At 35.4% G+C, this 20630-nt stretch overlaps 1 protein-coding gene across 1 annotated transcript in view; it reads left to right on the top strand.

The window, feature by feature from the left end:
* LOC129048074 (uncharacterized) overlaps positions 1-19569 on the top strand; it is a 33376-nt gene extending 13807 nt beyond the window's left edge. Inside the window, exon 3 of the mRNA XM_054521054.2 lies at positions 19105-19569. Coding sequence (XP_054377029.2) covers positions 19105-19212 — 108 coding nt within the window. The 3' untranslated portion in view covers positions 19213-19569. The remainder of the gene's footprint in view (positions 1-19104) is intronic.
* Positions 19570-20630: the final 1061 nt, after the last annotated feature.

Genomic DNA, 20630 nt, shown 5'->3' with positions numbered 1-20630 from the left:
AAAAAGAGAATTTTAGACCAATATCCTTGATGAACATTGATGCAAAAATCCTCAATAAAATACTGGCAAACAGAATCCAGCAGCACATCAAAAAGCTTATCCACCATGATCAAGTGGGCTTCATCCCTGGGATGCAAGGCTGGTTCAATATACGCAAATCAATAAATGTAATCCAGCATATAAACAGAACCAAAGACAAAAACCACATGATTATCTCAATAGATGCAGAAAAGGCCTTTGACAAAATTCAACAACCCTTTATGCTAAAAACTCTCAATAAATTAGGAATTGATGGGACTTATCTCAAAATAATAAGAGCTATTTATGACAAACCCACAGCCAATATCATACTGAATGGGCAAAAACTGGAAGCATTCCCTTTGAAAACTGGCACAAGACAGGGATGCCCTCTCTCACCACTTCTATTCAACATAGTGTTGGAAGTTCTGGCCAGGGCAATTAGGCAGGAGAAGGAAATCAAGGGTATTCAATTAGGAAAAGAGGAAGTCAAATTGTCCCTGTTTGCAGATGACATGATAGTATATCTAGAAAACCCCATTGTCTCAGCCCAAAATCTCCTTAAGCTGATAAGCAACTTCAGCAAAGTCTCAGGATACAAAATCAATGTGCAAAAATCACAAGCATTCTTATACATCAATAACAGACAAACAGAGAGCCAAATCATGAGTGAACTCCCATTCACAATTGCTTCAAAGAGAATAAAATACCTAGGAATCCAACTTACAAGGGATGTGAAGGACCTCTTCAAGGAGAACTACAAACCACTGCTCAAGGAAATAAAAGAGGATACAAACAAATGGAAGAACATTCCATGCTCATGGGTAGGAAGAATCAATATCGTGAAAATGGCCATCCTTCCCAAGGTAATTTACAGATTCAATGCCATCCCCATGAAGCTACCAATGACTTTCTTCACAGAATTGGAAAAAACTACTTTAAAGTTCATATGGAACCAAAAAAGAGCCTGCATCGCCAAGTCAATCCTAAGCCAAAAGAACAAAGCTGGAGGCATCACACTACCTGACTTCAAACTATACTATAAGGCTACAGTAACCAAAACAGCATGGTACTGGTACAAAAACAGAGATATAGATCAATGGAACAGAACAGAGCCGTCAGAAATAATGCCACATATCTACAAGTATCTGATCTTTGACAAACCTGACAAAAACAAGAAATGGGGAAAGGATTCCCTATTTAATAAATGGTGCTGGGAAAACTGGCTAGCCATATGTAGAAAGCTGAAACTGGATCCCTTCCTTACACCTTATACAAAAATCAATTCAAGATGGATTAAAGACTTAAATGTTAGACCTAAAACCATAAAAACTCTAGAAGAAAACCTAGGCATTACCATTCGGGACATAGGCATGGGCAAGGACTTCATGTCTAAAACACCAAAAGCAATGGCAACAAAAGCCAAAATTGACAAATGGGATCTAATTAAACTCAAGAGCTTCTGCACAGCAAAAGAAACTACCATCAGAGTGAACAGGCAACCTACAAAATGGGAGAAAATTTTCGCAACCTACTCATCTGACAAAGGGCTAATATCCAGAATCTACAATGAACTCCAACAAATTTACAAGAAAAAAACAAACAACCCCATCAAAAAGTGGGCGAAGGACATGAACAGACACTTCTCAAAAGAAGACATTTATGCAGCCAAAAAACACATGAAAAAATGCTCACCATCACTGGCCATCAGAGAAATGCAAATCAAAACCACAATGAGATACCATCTCACACCAGTTAGAATGGCAATCATTAAAAAGTCAGGAAACAACAGGTGCTGGAGAGGATGTGGAGAAATAGGAACACTTTTACACTGTTGGTGGGACTGTAAACTAGTTCAACCCTTGTAGAAGTCAGTGTGGCGATTCCTCAGGGATCTAGAACTAGAAATACCATTTGACCCAGCCATCCCATTACTGGGTATATACCCAAAGGACTATAAATCATGCTGCTATAAAGACACAAGCACATGTATGTTTATTGCAGCACTATTCACAATAGCAAAGACTTGGAACCAACCCAAATGTCCAACAATGATAGACTGGATTAAGAAAATGTGGCACATATACACCATGGAATACCATGCAGCCATAAAAAATGATGAGTTCATGTCCTTTGTAGGGACATGGATGAAATTGGAAATCATCATTCTCAGTAAACTATCACAAGAACAAAAAACCAAACACCGCATATTCTCACTCATAGGTGGGAATTGAACAATGAGAACACATGGACACAGGAAGGGGAACATCACACTTCGGGGACTGTTGTGGGGTTGGGGGAGGGGGGAGGGATAGCATTGGGAGATATACCTAATGCTAGATGACGAGTTGGTGGGTGCAGCGCACCAGCATGGCACATGTATACATATGTAACTTACCTGCACATTGTGCACATGTACCATAAAAGCTAAAGTATAATAATAATAATAAAAGAAAAAAATAAAAAAATAAATAAAAAAAAGAAAAACTAAAAAAATAAAATAAAATAAAATAAATAAATAAATAAATAAATAATGCTAACAAGAAATGTGGATAATCCAGATAAAGAAAATTAATTATTCAAGCCATCTTTTATGTCTGTTACTTAAACTCTGTAGGAAAACATACCATGTTCCTGAATAGTAAAGTTGAATATTGTAAAATGTTGATTATTCTTCAGTCAGTTTTATTTGTTTAATTTAATGTGATAAAGAATCATCTTATGTTTTTGTGATATTTTTTGAAATTTATGTTAATTGACAAATGATAATAGTACATATTCATGGGGTACATAATGTTTCAGTACATACAATGTGCAGTAATCAGATTAGGGTAATTAGCACATCATTTATTTCTTTGTGTTGAGAAACATTTATTTCTTTGTGTTGAGAACATTCAGTATCTTCCTTCTAGCTATCGTAAACCTTACATTATTGTTAACTATATTCAGCCTACAGTGGTATAGAACACTAGAACGTATTCCTTCTATTTAGCTGTCATTTTGTGTCCTTTAACAAATCCCTAGGTATTTTACCCTTTCCCCTTCCTTCCCAACCTGTAGTATCTTCTATTCTACTTTGCACTTCTATGAGATCAGCTTATTAAGTTTCTACATATGAGTGAGGATATGTGTTTAGCTTTCTGTTCCTGGTATACTTTACTTAACAATAATGTCCTCTAGTTCCATCCATGATGTTATGAATGACAGAATTTCATTCATTTTTATATCTGAATAGTATTCCATTGTGTTTATATACATTTTCTTTATCCATCAATCTCTTCATGGACTCCTAGATTGATTCCATATCTTGGCCGTTGTGAACAGTGCAGCAATAAACATGGGGCAGCAGGAATTCCTTTGATATACTGATTACTTCTTGGGGGGTAAATACCCAGTAGCAGTGAGATTGCTGGATCATATGGTAGCTCTATTTTTGTTATTTATTTTATTTTCAGAAATCTCCATACTGTTTATCACAGTAGCTTTTTAATTTGCATTCCCAGCACCACTGTATTTGAGTTCACTACTCTCTGCATTCTGACTAGCATTTGTTATTTTTTTTGTCTTTTTAGTAATAGCCATTTCCACAGGGGTAAGCTATCTTGTTTTGATTTTCGTTTCCCTGATGATTAGTAATGTTGAGCATTTTTATATACCTTTTGGCTGTGTGTATGTCTTCTCTTGAGAAATGTCTATTCATGTCCTTTATCCACTTTTAATGGGATTATTGGTTTTTTATTGTTCAGTTGTATGAGTTCCTTGTATATGCTAAATATTAGTCCCTTGTCAAATGAATGGTTTGTGAATATTTTCTCCCATTCAACAGATTGTGTCTTCACTCTATCTATTGTTTCCTTGACTGTGCAGAAGCTTTTTAGTGTAATATGGTCCTATTTGTCTATTCTGTTTTTGTTGCCTGTGTTTTGAGGTCTTAACCATTAAATATTTGCCTGGACCAATGTACTGATCTAGTGGTTTTATAGCATCAGGCCTTATATTTAAGTCTTTATATTTATCTTGAGTTGATTTTTGTATATAGTGAGAGATGGGTACAGTTTTGTTCCTCTGCATATGGATATCCGATTTTCCCAACACCACTTATTGAAGAGGTTGTTCTTTCCCCAATGTATGTTCTTGGTGCCTTTATTTAAATTCAGTTGGCTGGAAGTATGCAGATTTATTTCTGGGTTGTCTATTCTGTTTCATTGAATCTGTGTTGCTGTTTTTATACCAATACCATGCTATTTCATTACTATGGCCTTGTAATAAATTTTGAAGTAAGGTAATGTGATGGCTCCAGTTTTGTTCCTTTTACTCAGCATTGCTTTGACTATTCAGGCTAATTTTTGGTTTCATATAAATTTTAGAATTTTATTTCTGTGAAAATTGACATTTGTATTTTGATAGCGATTGCATTAAATATGTAGATTGCTTTGGACATTGTTGTCATTTTAACTATATTAATTCTTTCAATCCATGAGCATGAGATGTCTTTCCAATTGTTTGTGGCCTTCTCAGTTTCTTTCATCAGTGTTTTGTAGTTTTCTTTGTAGAGTTTTCTAATCTCTTTGGTGAAATTTATTCCTAGATATTTCAAATTTTTTTGTAGCTATTGTACATGGGATTCCTTCTTTCTCTGCTAGTTCCTTACTAGGGTATAGAAATATTACTGATTTTTATATGTTGATTTTGTATCCTGCAACTTTGCCGAGTTGATTTATCAGATCGAAGAGTATTTTGGAGTTTTTAGGTTTTTCTAGATATAAGATCATGTCATCTGCAAAAAGGAACATTTAACTTTCTCTTTGCCAATTTGAATGTCTTTTTTTTTTTCTCCTGCTTGATTTCTCTGGCTAGAACTTCCAGTACTGTGTTGAATAGGACTGGTGAAAGTGGGCATCCTTGTCTTTAGCCAGTACTTAAAGAGAAAGTTTTCAGCTTTTCCCAATCCAGTAGAAGTTTAGCTGGGGGTTTATTGTATATGCCCTTTATTATGTTGAGGTATATTCCTTCCATGCCTAGTTTTTTGAGAGTTTTTATCATAAAGGGATGTTGAATTTTATTAATTGCTTTTTCTGTATCTATTGAGATTATCATAGAGTTTTTGTCCTTCATTCTGTTAATGTTACATATTATATTTATTGATTTGCATATGTTAAACCATCTTTGCATCACTGGGTTAAGTCCCAGTTGATCACTGTGTATTATCTTTATGATGTGCTGTCTGATTCAGTTTGCTAGTATTTTGTTGAGAATTTTTGTGTTTATGTTTATCAGGGATATTGGCTTATGATTTTCTTTTTTTTTTTAATTGTACTTTAAGTTTTAGGGTACATGTGCACAACGTGCAGGTTTGTTACATATGTATACATGTGCCATGTTGGTGTGCTGCACCCATTACCTCATCATTTACATTAGGTATATCTCCTAATGCTATCCCTCCCCTCTCCCCCTATCCCACAACAGTCCCCGGTGTGTGATGTTCGCCTTCCTGTGTCCAAGTGTTCTCATTGTTCAGTTCCCACCTATGAGTGAGAACATGCAGTGTTTGGTTTTTTGTCCTTGCGATAGTTTGCTGAGAATGATGGTTTCCAGCTTCATCCATGTCCCTACAAAGGACATGAACTCATCCTTTTTTATGGCTGCATAGTATTCCATGGGTATATGTGCCACATTTTCTTAATCCAGTCTATCATTGTTGGACATTTGGGTTCGTTCCAAGTCTTTGCTATTGTGAATAGTGCAGTAATAAACATACGTGTGCATGTGTCTTTATAGCAGCCCGATTTATAATCCTTTGGGTATATACCCAGTAATGGGATGGCTGGGTCAAATGGTATTTCTAGTTCTAGATCCCTGAGGCATCACCACACTGACTTCCACAATGGTTGAACTAGTTTACAGTCCCACTAACAGTGTAAAAGTGTTCCTATTTCTCCACATCCTCTCCGGCACCTGCTGTTTCCTGACTTTTTAATGATCGCCATTCTAACTGGTGTGAGATGATATCTCATTGTGGTTTTGATTTGCATTTCTCTGATGGCCAGTGATGATGAGCATTTTTTCATGTGTCTTTTGGCTGCATAAATGTCTTCTTTTGAGAAGTGTCTGTTCATATCCTTTGCCCACGTGTTGATGGGGTTGTTTTTTTTTTGTAAATTTGTTTGAGTTCTTTGTAGATTCTGGATATTAGCCCTTTGTCAGATGAGTAGATTGCAAAAATTTTCTCCCATTCTGTAGGTTGCCTGTTCACTCTGATGATAGTTTCTTTTGCTGTGCAGAAGCTCTTTAGTTTAATTAGATGCCATTTGTCAATTTTGGCTTTTGTTGCCATTGCTTTTGGTGTTTCAGACATGAAGTCCTTGCCCATGCCTATGTCCTGAATGGTATTGCCTAGGTTTTCTTCTAGGGTTTTTATGGTTTTAGGTCTAACAGTTAAGTCTTTAATCCATCTTGAATTATGATTTTCTTTTTTTATTGTGTCCTTGTCTGGTGTTGGTATCAGGGTAATGCTGGCCTCATAGAATGTCTTAGAGAAAATTTCCTCCTCTTCATTCTTTGGAGTAGTTTGAGGAGTACCAGTGTTAGTTTTCTCTGAATGTTTTGTAGAATTTGACAATGATGCCATCTGGTCCTGGAGTTTTCTTTGTTGAAAGATTTTTATATTCTGATTCAATCTCATTACCCATTATTGGTCTGTTCAGGTTTTCTAGTTCTTTCTGATTCAATCTTGGTAGGTTGTATGTGTCCAGGAAAATTCCATTCCTTCTAGGTTTTTCAGTTTGTTAGTGTATAGTTGTTCATCATAGTCTCTAATGATCTTTTGTCTTTCTGTTGTATCAACTGTAATGTTTCCTTTTTCATTTCTAATTTTATTCATTTGAGTCTTCTCTCTTTTTTTCTTGGTTAATCTATCTAGCAGTTTATCAATTTTATCTTTTCAAAAAAACAACCCTCATTTCATTGTCCTTTCTATGCTTTATTCTCCATTTTCTTTAGTAGTGCTCTGATGTTATTATTGCTTATTGTCTACTAATTTTGGCTTTGGATTGCTCTCGTTTTGTACTTCTTTCAAGTGCATCATTAGATTATTTTAAATGTGTCTACCTTTTTAAGGTAGGCACTTATTACGGTACTTTTGCTGTATCCCCTAGGTTTTGGTATGTTGTGTTTTTATTTTTATTTTTTTCAAGAAAATTTTTTATTTCCTCTTTAATTTCTTCCTTCACCAAGTGTTCATTCAGAAGCATGTTGCTTAATTTCCATGTATTTGTACAATTTTCCAAGTTCCTCTTGTCATTGAATTCTTGTTTTATTCCATTGTGGTCTGAGAAAATACTTGATATTATTGAGATTTTTAAAAATTTTTTTGAGACTTATCTGTTATACTAATTCTCTGTGAGAATATTCTCTGTGCTGTTAAGAAGAATTTGTGTCCTGTAGCTGTTGGATAAAATATTCTGTACATGTCTATTAGGTTTATTTGGTCTAATGTGTAGTTTAAATCCAATGTTTCTTTGTTAATTTTCTGTCTAGATGATCTATCTAATGCTGAGAGTGAGATGTTGAAATCTCCAACTATTATTGTATTGGAGTGTTTTCTTTTAGACCTAATAATTAATATGCTTCATATATCTGGGGGCATATGTTTATAATCATTATATCCTCTTGCTGAATTAGTCTTTTTATCATAATAAAATGATCTTTTTCTCTTTTTTACAGCTTTTGACATAAATTCTGTTTCATCTGATATAAGCATAGCTGCTGTTGCTCACATTTGGTTTCTATTTGCATGGATCTTTTTCTATCCCTTTACATTCAGTGTATGTGCGTCTTTATAGGTGAGATGAGTTTCTTATAGCAAGCATATAGTTGGGTCATTTTTTATCCATTCAACCATTCCATAACTTTAAAGAGGAAAGTTTAATCTGTTTACATTTGAAGGTTATTACTAATATGTGAGGGCTCATTCTTGTCATTTTATTAATTGATTTATGGTTGTTTAGTATATCCTTTGTTTCTTTCTCTCTTATTGTTTATCATTGTGGTTTGGTAGTTTTCTGTAACGTTTGAATTCTTTCTCTTCCTTCTTTGTGTGTTTTCTTTACTAGTGGGTTTTAACTTTCATGTATTTTCATAATGGCAGATATTGTCTTTTCACTTCCAGGTGTGGACTCATTTTTTGTAAGGCCCTTTTAGTGGTTTTGAATTCAATCAGATTTTTCTTATCTGGTAAAGACTTTATTTCTCCTTCATTTATGAAGGATAGCTTTGCTGTGTATAGTACCTTGATTGACAGTATTTTTTTAATTTTTATTTTAGCACTATATAGAGAGATATATATATATAGATATATTTAGATATATATAGATATATTTAGATATATATCGATATACATCCCATTCTCTCCTGGCCTGAAAGATTTCTGTTGAGAAATCCACTATTAGTCTGATGGGTGTTCCCTTATAGGTGACGAGATGCTTTTCTCTTGCTATTCTTAGAATTCTCTTTGCCTTTGACTTCTGACAGTTTGACTATAATGTGCTGTGAAGAGATTTTTGAATTTTCTATCCTTTTCACATTCTCTTCACCTTCTGGGACACCTAAAATTTTTATATCAGGTCACATTTTCAGTCCCATATGTCACATAGGCTTTGTCCATTGTTTCTTATTCTTTGATTTTTATGTTTGTCTGGTGGTGTTATTTCAAAAGATCTGTCTTCAAGTTTTGAAATTTTTTCTTCTGCTTGATCTAGTCTATTGTTGAAGCTTTTCAATGTACTTTGTATTTTATTTTAAAATTCTCAAGTTCCACAATTTCTGTTTGGTTCTTTTTTATGATATCTAACTTTGATAAATTTTTTATTCACATCCTGAATTGTTTTTATAATTTTTTTTTTATTATCTTATATGTCACTGAGCATCTTTAGTGTCATTATCTTGACTCTTTTTCCTGGAATTATAAAATTTATTTTTCTTTGGAATCTGTTTCTGGAGAATTATTGTGTTGCTTTGGAGGTGTCATATTTCTTTCTTTTTCATGTTCTTATGTCCTTTCATTGATATCTGCACATGTGGTACATCTTTTCCAATTTTTTGTGTTTGCCTTTGTAGGGGATGACATTTTTCTGAAGATATAGTGTTGGTTAAGTAAGGCACTTGATTCTGAATATGTCCAAAAATTCAGCCTCCATATCATTTATTTGACTGTAAGTAGCATCAGTGATGTTTGTTAGGGTGCTGTGGTTAGTGGAGGCTATGGTGAAGTTTTGCTGGGGACAGGGCACCAGATGGGCCTGTACTCATGCCCATTGGTGGCAGTAGTGGGCCAATTATGCCAATGTTTTGGCCCTAAAGTAACATACACTGGTACTAGTGTTAGAGAGTCCAGTCGGGCTAATTCTTGGGCCTCCAGGCAGCTCGTTCAGGCATTGTTAGTGACAGTGATGGGCCAGGCAGGTGGGCATGTTCTTGGACCAATGAGCAGTGGATGTGGAATGGACAGTGGCAGCGCAGTGAGAGGGCAACCCTCTGGCTTCTGAGTAATTCATTCTGGTGTTTACAGTGGCTGTGACAGGCTGGGAAAGCCAGTCCCCAGGCTCACAGGTGGCCCATGTGGGTGGTATCAGCTGTACTGGTAGCAGCAGATTGGATGAGCCCAACTTCACGTCACCAGGAGAAGTGCTTCAGTCTAACAGTGGTGGACTGAGCTGGGCATTCCCCAGGTCTCTGGATGGCATGCTTGGGCTGTAGGTAGGTGGATCTGGGCCAGGTAGACTTGTCTTCAGGCCCCCCAGCATTGCATGCATGTCCTGGCCATGGTAGGCAGTGGCGGTGTAATCTCCAGGACCCCAGCAGAATGCTCGAGTAGTGGAAGTGTCAACTGCACTGCATTCTGCTACTGGTGAGGGTGGGATTGCTTTCAACGGCAGCAGTTGGCTGAGAAGCATGCACTCTTTGCTCTTGTTTTGGCCTTAGCTGCAGCAGCCTGCAGTGGCAGCATCTGTAGGTAGGAGAGTTTGTCCTTGGGGCATGTAAAAATGTGCGCTGGTTTTGCTGCTGGGGAGCAGCAAGGCCATCGTCAATAGCTTGTGCTTCGGTTTTTATGGCAGCAGCCAGCCACAGCAGTGTCTTGAGTGAGAATGTCAGTAGAGGTCCAGGGATGTGGAGATGCAGGGATTGTTGGGCTCCCCCAGGCAGGATGCAATCTGGTGTGGGCTGAGGTCTCAATATGGCACCTTGCTGTAGCTACTTAGAACTGAGAGTGTGTGTGGGACCCAGTGTAAGTTCCCTCTCTGGAGCAGTGCTGTTGCATGGTCTCCAGGTACTGCCCTGTGTTAGTCTCAGGACCTGTGAGGGCCCAGGGGCTTTCTTGGGGCTAGGATTGTAGGGGTCTACAGTGAAAATGTAGACTACTTGGGATCTCTCACTTACTCCTTCACATTGGGGAACTTCTCTAGCCTCCCAGCCAATCCTGGCTGAACAAGGTGCCTCACTTCCTTCTCCTTCCTTGCCGTAGGTGTTTTCTTGTCACTGCTCTGTGAAATTGCAGTGCTTTCTCTTAGATTATTTGAAGTATGATTATCTACTCACTATTTTGCTTTTTCTTTGGAAAGGAGATCAGTATCAGATTCCTCTAGTCAGTCACCTTGAAGCCTGTTCTACGCATGCTCAACATTTTCTTCTTTCTTATCACAAAGTTTGAATCAAAGCCTCTTTATACTTAGAGACTAAATTTCTGTGAATCACTTTGGCCACAGACAGCAATATCAGCATCACAGAGGCTTGCTGCTTTTCTTGTTTCCTCATTAGGAGTTTGGCCCTTTGGGGCCCTTTATGCTCAGTGGTGCAAGTTCAAGGAAAACCAAAATAAGCTGGAATTTCAAGTCCATTTTAAAATTTATTGAAGGCCTGGGACATTTTTGTTTTGTTTTGTTTCGTAATTGCATACCAATGCAGAACATTAAAAATCTTTCCCTGGAAGCCTGATAGAAGATTTTGACAGATGATATTTGGCACTGGAGTGACATCTACGAAAATTCCAGGATCCTGTTTGACATAATAATTTCTACTGTCTTTAATTGTATCACTGTGTGTGTGACAGGGTTTGCAGTATAAAATAACTTTTAATGTCAATGTTTTATTCCAGCATAATCTTTTGGAAGATAGTTTGGCAATATTAAAAATGCACATTTAAATATTAAATGCACGAGATGGTACCAGTGATCATAACGGACCTGCTAATCGGTCAACAAGCTCCCCTTATGTACTAGGATGTTCTCACATGGGCAGGTAATCACAACCGTGTCTCAGTTCACTCCCTTGCTTGGTGGCTGCCAAAAATCTTTCGACATATGTTATAACACACACCTGATTTCAGAAATTTGGACAAAACATGCATTTGAATTAGGGATTTTCAGAAATAGAGTGTACATGCACTTTATATTATTTTACAAAAGTGATGTTTTAATAAGACATGCTATTTCACTTAAGGGCAATTTATTGGGACTGTTTTTCAATGCCATTAACTACTGCTTTCAAACATAATATTTAAGGAGAGACTAATATTCATTTATAGTTATGACATTTTAAAAGTACTTTATTATGGTTATATTAGTTGTTTATAATTCTAAGCTACTATAAATAACAGTGAAAGGTAGTTAAATCTTTCTGAATACCCAGAACCATTTCCCTGGATAAATATGCAGAAACAGAGTTCTGGGGTCAAAAGATATATATATCTTTCTGAAGGATTTGAATGCAAAAGCTTAAGTGCTCTACGGAAAAACCATATGCTGTCCTTCAGTCCTCAGAATGCATCATGCCGCCTCCTGCCTCTGTCTGATTTTCATGGTGCTGTTGGTTTTGGTACAACTAATTCCTGGCAGTATTGATTCCTCACAGATAAAGGGCTTTCGTGGGGAGACCACCACATGCTCTATCTTTGCAAATTAAGGTGGTGTGTGGCATTTGCCAGGATCTCCTCTGCTTACTTCTTGTATTACTATGGCCCCTTCTCCAGGAAGGAATTGTAAGAATTAACCAGAGGTCTGTTTCTTCCATCTGGCCCCATCTAGAAGCTAGCTAGCAAGAAATCTTCAAAGTCCATGGCATATGGGGAGCATTGATCTTTGGCTTTTAACTTCAAGATCATTTATCAATTAATCTCTTAATATCCTTTGGAAATTTGGGGGTTTTAGAGAAGAATATTTCAACAAAAGTTTCAACAAAAAGTTTTTGGTGATTGTTGACTTGCTTTATTACAGTGTATGAATAAAAGAAGTGACATATCTATAGTAATATGGTTAAAATGAAATGACTGGAGACTTAGAAAATTAGTGTTTATCCTTTTTCTAATAGCATCTCTTAGGTCTTCCTTGAGCCTTTGTAACTCATTTTTCCATGCACCGTCAGTGCCTAATCCTCAAGAACATACATGGTAACATTGGCAGGAAAGTGTTCCTGAAAAGGAAGTAAGTGTCCTATACAAGGGCCAGTAAAGGAGACCAGATACACACTTCCATTGGATACCCCTCTCACAGATTCTCCCACAGAGCTGAACCTGGGTGGTAGTGGACCCTGAGGTCTGATAGTTCCTGCTGCCTTTCCACTTTTATCTAAGGTAGGACATACAATCATGTGATATTCCATAGATGCTGCCCTTATCTTGCCCTCAAATGGCAATTTTATAAAATGCCAAATCAAGCCCTGCTAATAAAGCAAGAGATGAAATCCTACTGACATTATTACAGGGTTCTGGTCAGTTCCCAAAAGGAAATCACTGGCAACACCATCACAAATAAAACCCCAAATTTCGTTTTTTCAATTTTTCGATTTCAGAAAGGTCATGTTTATTGTCAGCAGATGCATTAGAGCTAAGTTCTCTTATTCTCTTAGTCACGTCTTTATCAAGTAGCACTGGATGAACATCAGCTTTCAGTTATGATGAATAAATTGAAGTTCTAGAGATCTGGTTTACCACCTCAATGAATAAGATGAATAAGTTCTAAAAATCTGGTTTACAAGCTTGTTCCTATGGTTAACGATACTGTATTGTGCATTTAAAAATGTGTTAAGTAGAAAGATCTCATATTAAACATTTTTTTTTTTTTTTTGTAAAAAAGTAGTATTGGATGGTCTCATGGTATGATCACAGCTGCTTTTAGGCCAGCAGTTCTCCACCCATGAGCATGTCCTGCAGAGATTTGTAAAAGTACTAGTTCTCTGGCCCCACATCCAGAGATTCTGATTTGCTATAAGCAGGTGTAATCGTGCTTAAAACTCAGTCATGGGAATTAAAAGAACCAAAAAGAGAATGGTGTAGACACACAGAAAACTAATTAGATATTAAATAAAACAGATATTCAATTTTACATTCCCTTACCAAACCACATAGCAAGCCGTATTTGTGGAAATGTAGGCAATTTAATTTCATGCTTTGTGCCTTTTCCTCCTTTTCACCTTCCTCTTCCTCCCCTTCCTTCCTTTCCCCTTTTAATTCCTCCTCCCCTTCTTCCTTTTCTTCCTTTTTCTTCTTCTTTCTCTTTTCATCTAATTGCCATGGATTAGATGAAACTTTGCCCCCTTTTGGAAACCTTCCTTGTGTTCCCGAAATGGTTAGGTGAACCTGCTTTTGTTCTTTCATATCGCATTGACCATAGGGCTCTTATAAATTGCTTCTCCCTGTGTGTGTGCATATTTATAATCCTCTTCATTCTAAGCAGGGTTTGAGTCTGCATGGTGTGTTTAATTATTCATTCACATTTTTGTGTTTTTACCTGGACTCAGTTCTGAGTGCCAAGGTCCCTGGATTATTAATCTTTGTATCCCCAGCACCTAACACTCAATAAATTCTCTGTAAATGCCACGGAATTAATTCGGAAGAAAATAGTGACTGCTTTTGTTTGTTTGTTTTTCAGCTAATACATAGTTTAGAACCTGTTTCTTCCTCTTTTGAGGCTTCCTGGGATTTTAATTGGCCTAGGCACATTAATTTCAAAAAAGAAAGAAAAATAACTATATAGCTTCAATGTTCTAACCTTCAACATTAAGTTAATGTGCTCTAACATTAACTTAACAATTGCTATTGGGCTAACTGAATCAGAAAGAACAAACAAAATGGTTATATATACTTGAGTTGAGAAACTTACATTTATACTTAAAATATCAAGGAAGATATTTTCCCCCAGAAAGCATTCATTTATAGGAAATGTACACAGGATTGAAGTTCTTATACCCAGCCCTTTTCCTGAATTAGAGGGTAAAATTATTCATCACCATTAAACTGTTTACATAAAAATATAGAACTGTGTTTAAGAGATGAACGTTTTTCTTCCTCATGTGGTTGTGAGAACATCAGATTGCCAGTCTATTCTCTTGACAGGTGTCTCTTGGAGTAAGCCATTGAGAGGCCTGGCATGATTTGACGCCACTTTGACAGGACATTGTCTCTTACGCATAGTCACTGAGCAAATTGGCTTAAGAATTTCCCTTAACAAATTCCAAGTCAGAGCGATTTGAGGCAGCACGTCAGTTTAGATTATTCTCTCCTGCAGCCTCCAGAGACAACATGGCTTCCCTATCAGCTCTCTGTAGACATGCTGCATGATTAGCTTCAAATTTTAAAAAGTAAAGGAAGTGAATTTACTTTACTAAATTTCAAAAGGCAAAAGGATTTTCATAAGCATTCCTCATGGGAGCATTGGGTTACTTGAATCTAAATTCAACCTCTTCTGTTTACTAGCTACTGAACGTAAACAATGTACTTGATTTATTTAAACCCATGTTTCTTCATCTGAAAAATGGGGATGATAATAGTATCTACCTCTTGGATCTACTGTGTGGAGGAAATGAGCTAATTCATATAAAGTTCTTAGGATGTTGCCTAGTCCATAATTAGGGCTCAATAATGCCAACTATCACTATTCCAAAGCCTTCCTTACCTTGTGGCAGTTGGGAATGATGACCTTTATAGTCAGTTGAAGAATCATTTTGTATGTAAATCCATTACCACTTAGGCATAAAACATAATGCATCTACATCCTAGCAGAGCCCCAGGCAATCTTAAGAGAATAAAAACAAATGTGCGTTGAAATTCTTCCTACCTTGCCATTCTCAGCTTTATTATACATTTATAACATTTATAGAGGTATCACTTTTTATGACCAAAGTAAAGTATATTTCTTATGAAAACTTGAAAAGCACAAAGAACCTTGAGTGTGCACATAACAGTAACTCCATGATCCAGATATAAACGCAGATAACATGAAGGTATTTATGTTACCCTTCCAGTATTTTGCGAATGCATAAAATGTATGCAAATAAAACATAATTAAGATTATGTTGTTCTTATTTTGATTTTTTATTTAATATTACTTTGTAAAAATTTTTTAATATCTTTAAATATCCCTCTAAAACTCTAGCTGCACAAGTTTATTTCAATAATCTATTGGCATTTATGTTATTTCTGTATTTTTTTGGAACCTCATACTTTATTTTTAAAAACGGAATTATTTGGTCCTCAAAGATTAAGGCTTCTAAAAATTGAGAGATATATTAAGAAGTTGGGGTAGTCATTTATAACTTCAATTATGTCATTCTTAATTGCCATGAGTTTATTTTATTTTCATTAATAATACTTGGTCAATTGTTTCCTAAAAAGCAGATTGTATCACTAATGTCTAAACACCAAGCTAAAACTTCCTGAATTTTTTAAATTAACGAATTCAAAAAATATCTATCCAGCAGTGACAGTGTGGTAGACATAGTTTTCAGAAGTGGAGATGCAATAATTGTCAGTGCAGATAAAGCCTTTGCCTTGTGCAACTTACATTCATTTAAGAAATAAGTTTAAATTTTCATATATAAATGTAAATTTAGAAATAATGATAGGGAAAGATTGATCTGAAATTTCTATTAGTGACAAAAGATTTTTTTAAATACATAAGAGCATAATTATTATATTTAATATATCATAAATTAAATAAAAATTACATAATACATTAAAAATTAAATAAAAATTACAAATTTTAAATGATTTTCTTTCTCAGTAGACCCCCTCTTCCATCTGCAATTTCTTCACTGGTATATGTATGCTATTGTTTTTCCAGAAATCTTCAATATATTCTGTTAACTACTTCATGTCAGACCACAGATAGCTTGTTTCATTTATGAACCATAGCTCTCTTTAGGAATTTTTTCTTTTCCAAGTTTCCATCTTTGTTTATTTATTTGTTTTTTAATTTTAAGTTCAAGGGTATATGTGCAGGATGTGCAGGTTTGTTACATAGGTAAACATGTGCCATGGTAGTTTGCGGCACAGATCATTCCATCACCTAGGTGTTAAGCCCAGCATGCATTAGCTATTCTTCCTGATGCTCTCCCTCTTCCCCTGCTCACCCTTTGACAGGCCCCAGTGTGTGTTGTTCCACCCCGTGATCTTTTTCCTTTTTATGGCTGCATAGTAATCCATGGTGTAATATGTACTACATTTTCTTTATCCAGTCTATCATTGATGGGCATTTAGTTGATTCTGTGTCTTTGCTATTGTGAATAATGCTGCAATGAACATACACATATGCATGTATCTTTATGATAGAATAATTTATATTCCTTTGGGTATATGCCTAGTAATGGGATTACTGGGTCAAATGATATTTTTGCCTCTAGGTCTTTGAGTATTTGCCACCCTGTCTTCTACAATGGTGAACTAATTTACCGACAGGGTAAAAGCGTTCCTTTTTCTCCACAACCCCGTCAGTGTCTGTTAATTTTTTACTCCATTCTGACTGGTATGAGATGGTATCTCATTGTGGTTTTGATTTGCATTTCTCTAATGATAAGTTTTTTTTCATATGTTTGTTGGCCCCATGTTTGTCTTCTTTTGAGAAGTGTCTCTTTATGTTGTTTGCCCATTTTTTAATGGGGTTGTTTGTTTTTTTCTTGTAAATTTAAGTTCCTTGTAGATGCTGGATATTAGATCTTTGTCATATGGATAGATTGCAAAAATTTTCTCCTATTCTTTAGGTTGTGTGTTCATGCTGATGATACTTTCTTTTGCTGTGCAGAAAGCTCTTTAGTTTAATTAGATCCCATTTGTCAATTTTTGCTTTTGTTGCAATTGCTTTTGGCATCTTCATCATGAAATCTTTGCCCATGCCTGTGTCCTGAATGGTATTGCCTAGATTTTCTTCTAGAGTTTTATAGTTTTTGGTTTTATATTTAAGTCTTTAATCCATCTTGAGTTGATTTTTGTATATGGTGTAAGAATGGGGTCCAGTTTTAATTTTCTGCATATGGCTAGCCAGTTTTCAGCACCATTTATTAAATAGGGAATCCTTTCCCCATTGCTTTTTTTGGTCAAGTTTGTCAAAGATCCAATGGTCATAGGTGTGTGGTGTTATTTCTGGGTTCTCTATTTTGCACCATTGGTCTGTATGTGTCTGTTCTTGTACCGGTACCATGCTGTTTTGGTTACTGTAGCCCTGTAGTATAGCATGATGCCTCCAGCTGTGTTCTTTTTGCTTAGGATTGTCTTGGATATTTGTGCTCTTTTTTGGTTCCATATGAATTTTAAAATATTTTTTTCTAATTCTGTGAAGAATGTCAATGGTAGCTTAATGGGAATAACATTGAATATATAAATTACTTTGGGCAGTATGTCCATTTTCAACAATATTGATTCTTCCTATCCATGAGCATGGAATGTTTCTTCATTTTTCTGTCATGGCTGATTTGTTTGAGCAGTGGTTGTAGTTCTTGTTAAAGAGGTCTTTCACTTCCCTTGTTAGCTGTATTCCTAGATAATTTATTCTTTCTGTGGCAATTATGAGTGGGAGTTCATTCATGATTTGGCTTTTGGCTTGCCTGTTGTTGGTGTATAGGAATGCTAGTAATTTTTGCACATGATTTTGTATCCTGAGACTTTGCTGAAGTTGCTTATCAGCTTAAGAAGCTTTTGGGCTGAGATGATGGGGTTTTCTAAATATAGAATCATGTCATCTGCAAAAAAAGATAGTTTGACTTCTTCTCTTCCTATTTGAATACCTTTATTCTTGGCCAATTGCCCTGGCCAGAACTTCCAGTACTATGTTGAATGGGAATGGTGAGAAGGGTATCCTTGTCTTGTACCAGTTTTCAAGGGGAATGCTTCCAACTTTTTCACATTCAATATGATATTGGCTGTTGGTTTGTCACATATGGCTCTTATTATTTTGAGATATTTCCTTCAATACCTAGTTTATTGAGTTTTTAATGTGAAGGGATGTTCAATTTTATCAAAGGCCTTTTCTGCATCTATTGAGATAATCATGTGGTTTTTGTCTTTAGTTTTAGTCTATTCTGAATTATCACTAAACGTGCTTTCACACACATCTTTACAAAATAAATGAAATTAATGATCCTTAGAATAGTATGAGATTTTCATAAATACAAGCAATTTTATCTCTAAGTATTTTTAATAGTTTATATTCAGAGCAGCAGAGTATAAGAATATCAATTTTTCTCACCTCTGCTAGCATTGAATATTAACATGTAAACGTTTTTGTATGTCTTTACATACTAAAAAGATAAAACTTTATTTCCTGCTCTAATTTTCATTTAAAAAAATCTGTTTTCAGTGGATAATTTGTTTCTGCAATTTTGACTTAAAATATGTATTGAGTGCCTATTTGGTGCAAAATATATTGCCAACAAGGTATGCCATTTATTTATTCATTTATTTACTTATTTAGGTCTTGCTATTAAACATTATTTGTATTTTTCTTCTTGTGATTTCCAGCTTTTTGTTGCACTTTTTAATTAAAATATTTGTCTTTTCCTAAATGCTTTGTAAAAATCCCTGTTACAGAATACCAACTCTTTGTCCCTCATACAGGCTAGCCTGCCATTATGTTTCTTGTTTTGTGTGCTTTTCAGTAATATTTATATGTTAATATTTTTATTTTTTAAATTACATGTTTTTAGAAAGTTAAACAATACAGAAAGCTAAATAGCACAAAAGAAATTCCCTGAATTCTCTATACTTAGAAATTTCCACTAAATTTTTTTAATTTTAACTTTTAAATTTTATTTTTTATTTTTTTGTAGAGATGGGATCTTAATATGTTGCCCAGGCTGTTGCTGACCTTAAGGAGCTCCTGGCCCCAAGTGATCCTCCTGCCTTGTCCTCCCAAAGTGCTGGAATTATGGGCATGATCCACCATGTGCAGCCTAGAAATATTTTACAAATATGTTTTATACACATTTACTTGTGTAACACATAGGTAAATTTAAATTTAAATTTAGATTACATTTTGCACTTAAGTACTAGTCACTGATATTCTTTTTTATCGATAACTTTTCCCATTCTTGAGAACTTATTTTAAATCATCATTCCATTGCCTGAGATGCAAGGTTTAGTAATTTCTATATGAAGCATAGAATTGTGTATTTAACATAATATTGCTGTTGTTTTCATATATAAATGACCTGTGTTGTTTACATAAATAAGATCATCATATATGTCATTTTTCAATATTTTCTAATAAATAACATGTTTTGTGAGTCTTTCCATTTCAAGAAACATAGATCTTCGTCTTTCTTTATAATGAATGCATTGTAATATAGACCTATGTCATACTTTGCTTAGTTAATTCTTTAGTAATGAATTTTAGGCTCTTTCTAATTTTTCACTACAATAAGCAACACTACCATAAATTCCTGGCACATTTTTTTTTTTGTACTGACCTGATTGCTTCACTGTTGAGCATATAATTAAAGCAATCCATAGAGACTTTGCTCGAGATTGAAATTCATAACTTCACTGGGAATTAAAATTTTGAGGTTAAAGACTTTTTATTTGAATACAAGTATAATGTCACATTTTAAAAGTCTGTCAGTAAATTTCATATAGTTTTCTCTTCATAGCCCCATTTATATCATGTGTCCAAAGTATCATGGAGATAATTTTCCTTTTTATCTTTGAGCCAATTTTTAAAGTTGTATACATTTTATCATGTTGTATTAATAAAGAATATTAATGTACTAGGCCGGGCACAATGGCTCACACCTGTAATCCCAGCACTTTGGGAGGCCGAGGCGGGCGGATCACGAGGTCAGGAGATGGAGACCATCCTGGCTAACACGGTGAAACCCCGTCTCTACTAAAAATACAAAAAATTAGCCAGGCATGGTGGCGGGCGCCTGTAGTCCCAGCTACTTGGGAGGCTGAGGCAGGAGAATGGTGTGAACCTGGGAGGCGGAGCTTGCAGCGAACTGAGATCGTGCCACTGCACTCCAGCCTGGGTGACAGAGCGAGACTCCGTCTCAAAAAAAAAAAATAAAAAAAAGAATATTAATGTACTAATAACAAATGAAATTATTACATGTATTATTAAATTAAAATAAGTAATAATAGTAGCTAGTACTGTTATATTATCATTTTCAACATTGGAATTATATTTTCAAATTACTAACCAAAAAAAAAATCAGTGCATTTATTCTGACCTGCATCAACTGAGTTAACAAAGTTACTTCTTCACATCTTTATTCTCTCACCTGTTGTTTTATTGAGAGATATACAGTCTCAGATTTTTTATTTGTTTTTGTTTTTAATGTTTGTTATTATGTTAGTA

This window comes from Pongo abelii, chromosome 13 (assembly GCF_028885655.2).
Source record: "Pongo abelii isolate AG06213 chromosome 13, NHGRI_mPonAbe1-v2.0_pri, whole genome shotgun sequence".
Taxonomy (NCBI): Eukaryota; Metazoa; Chordata; class Mammalia; order Primates; family Hominidae; genus Pongo; species Pongo abelii.
This window is presented reverse-complemented; position numbering and strand designations above follow the sequence as displayed.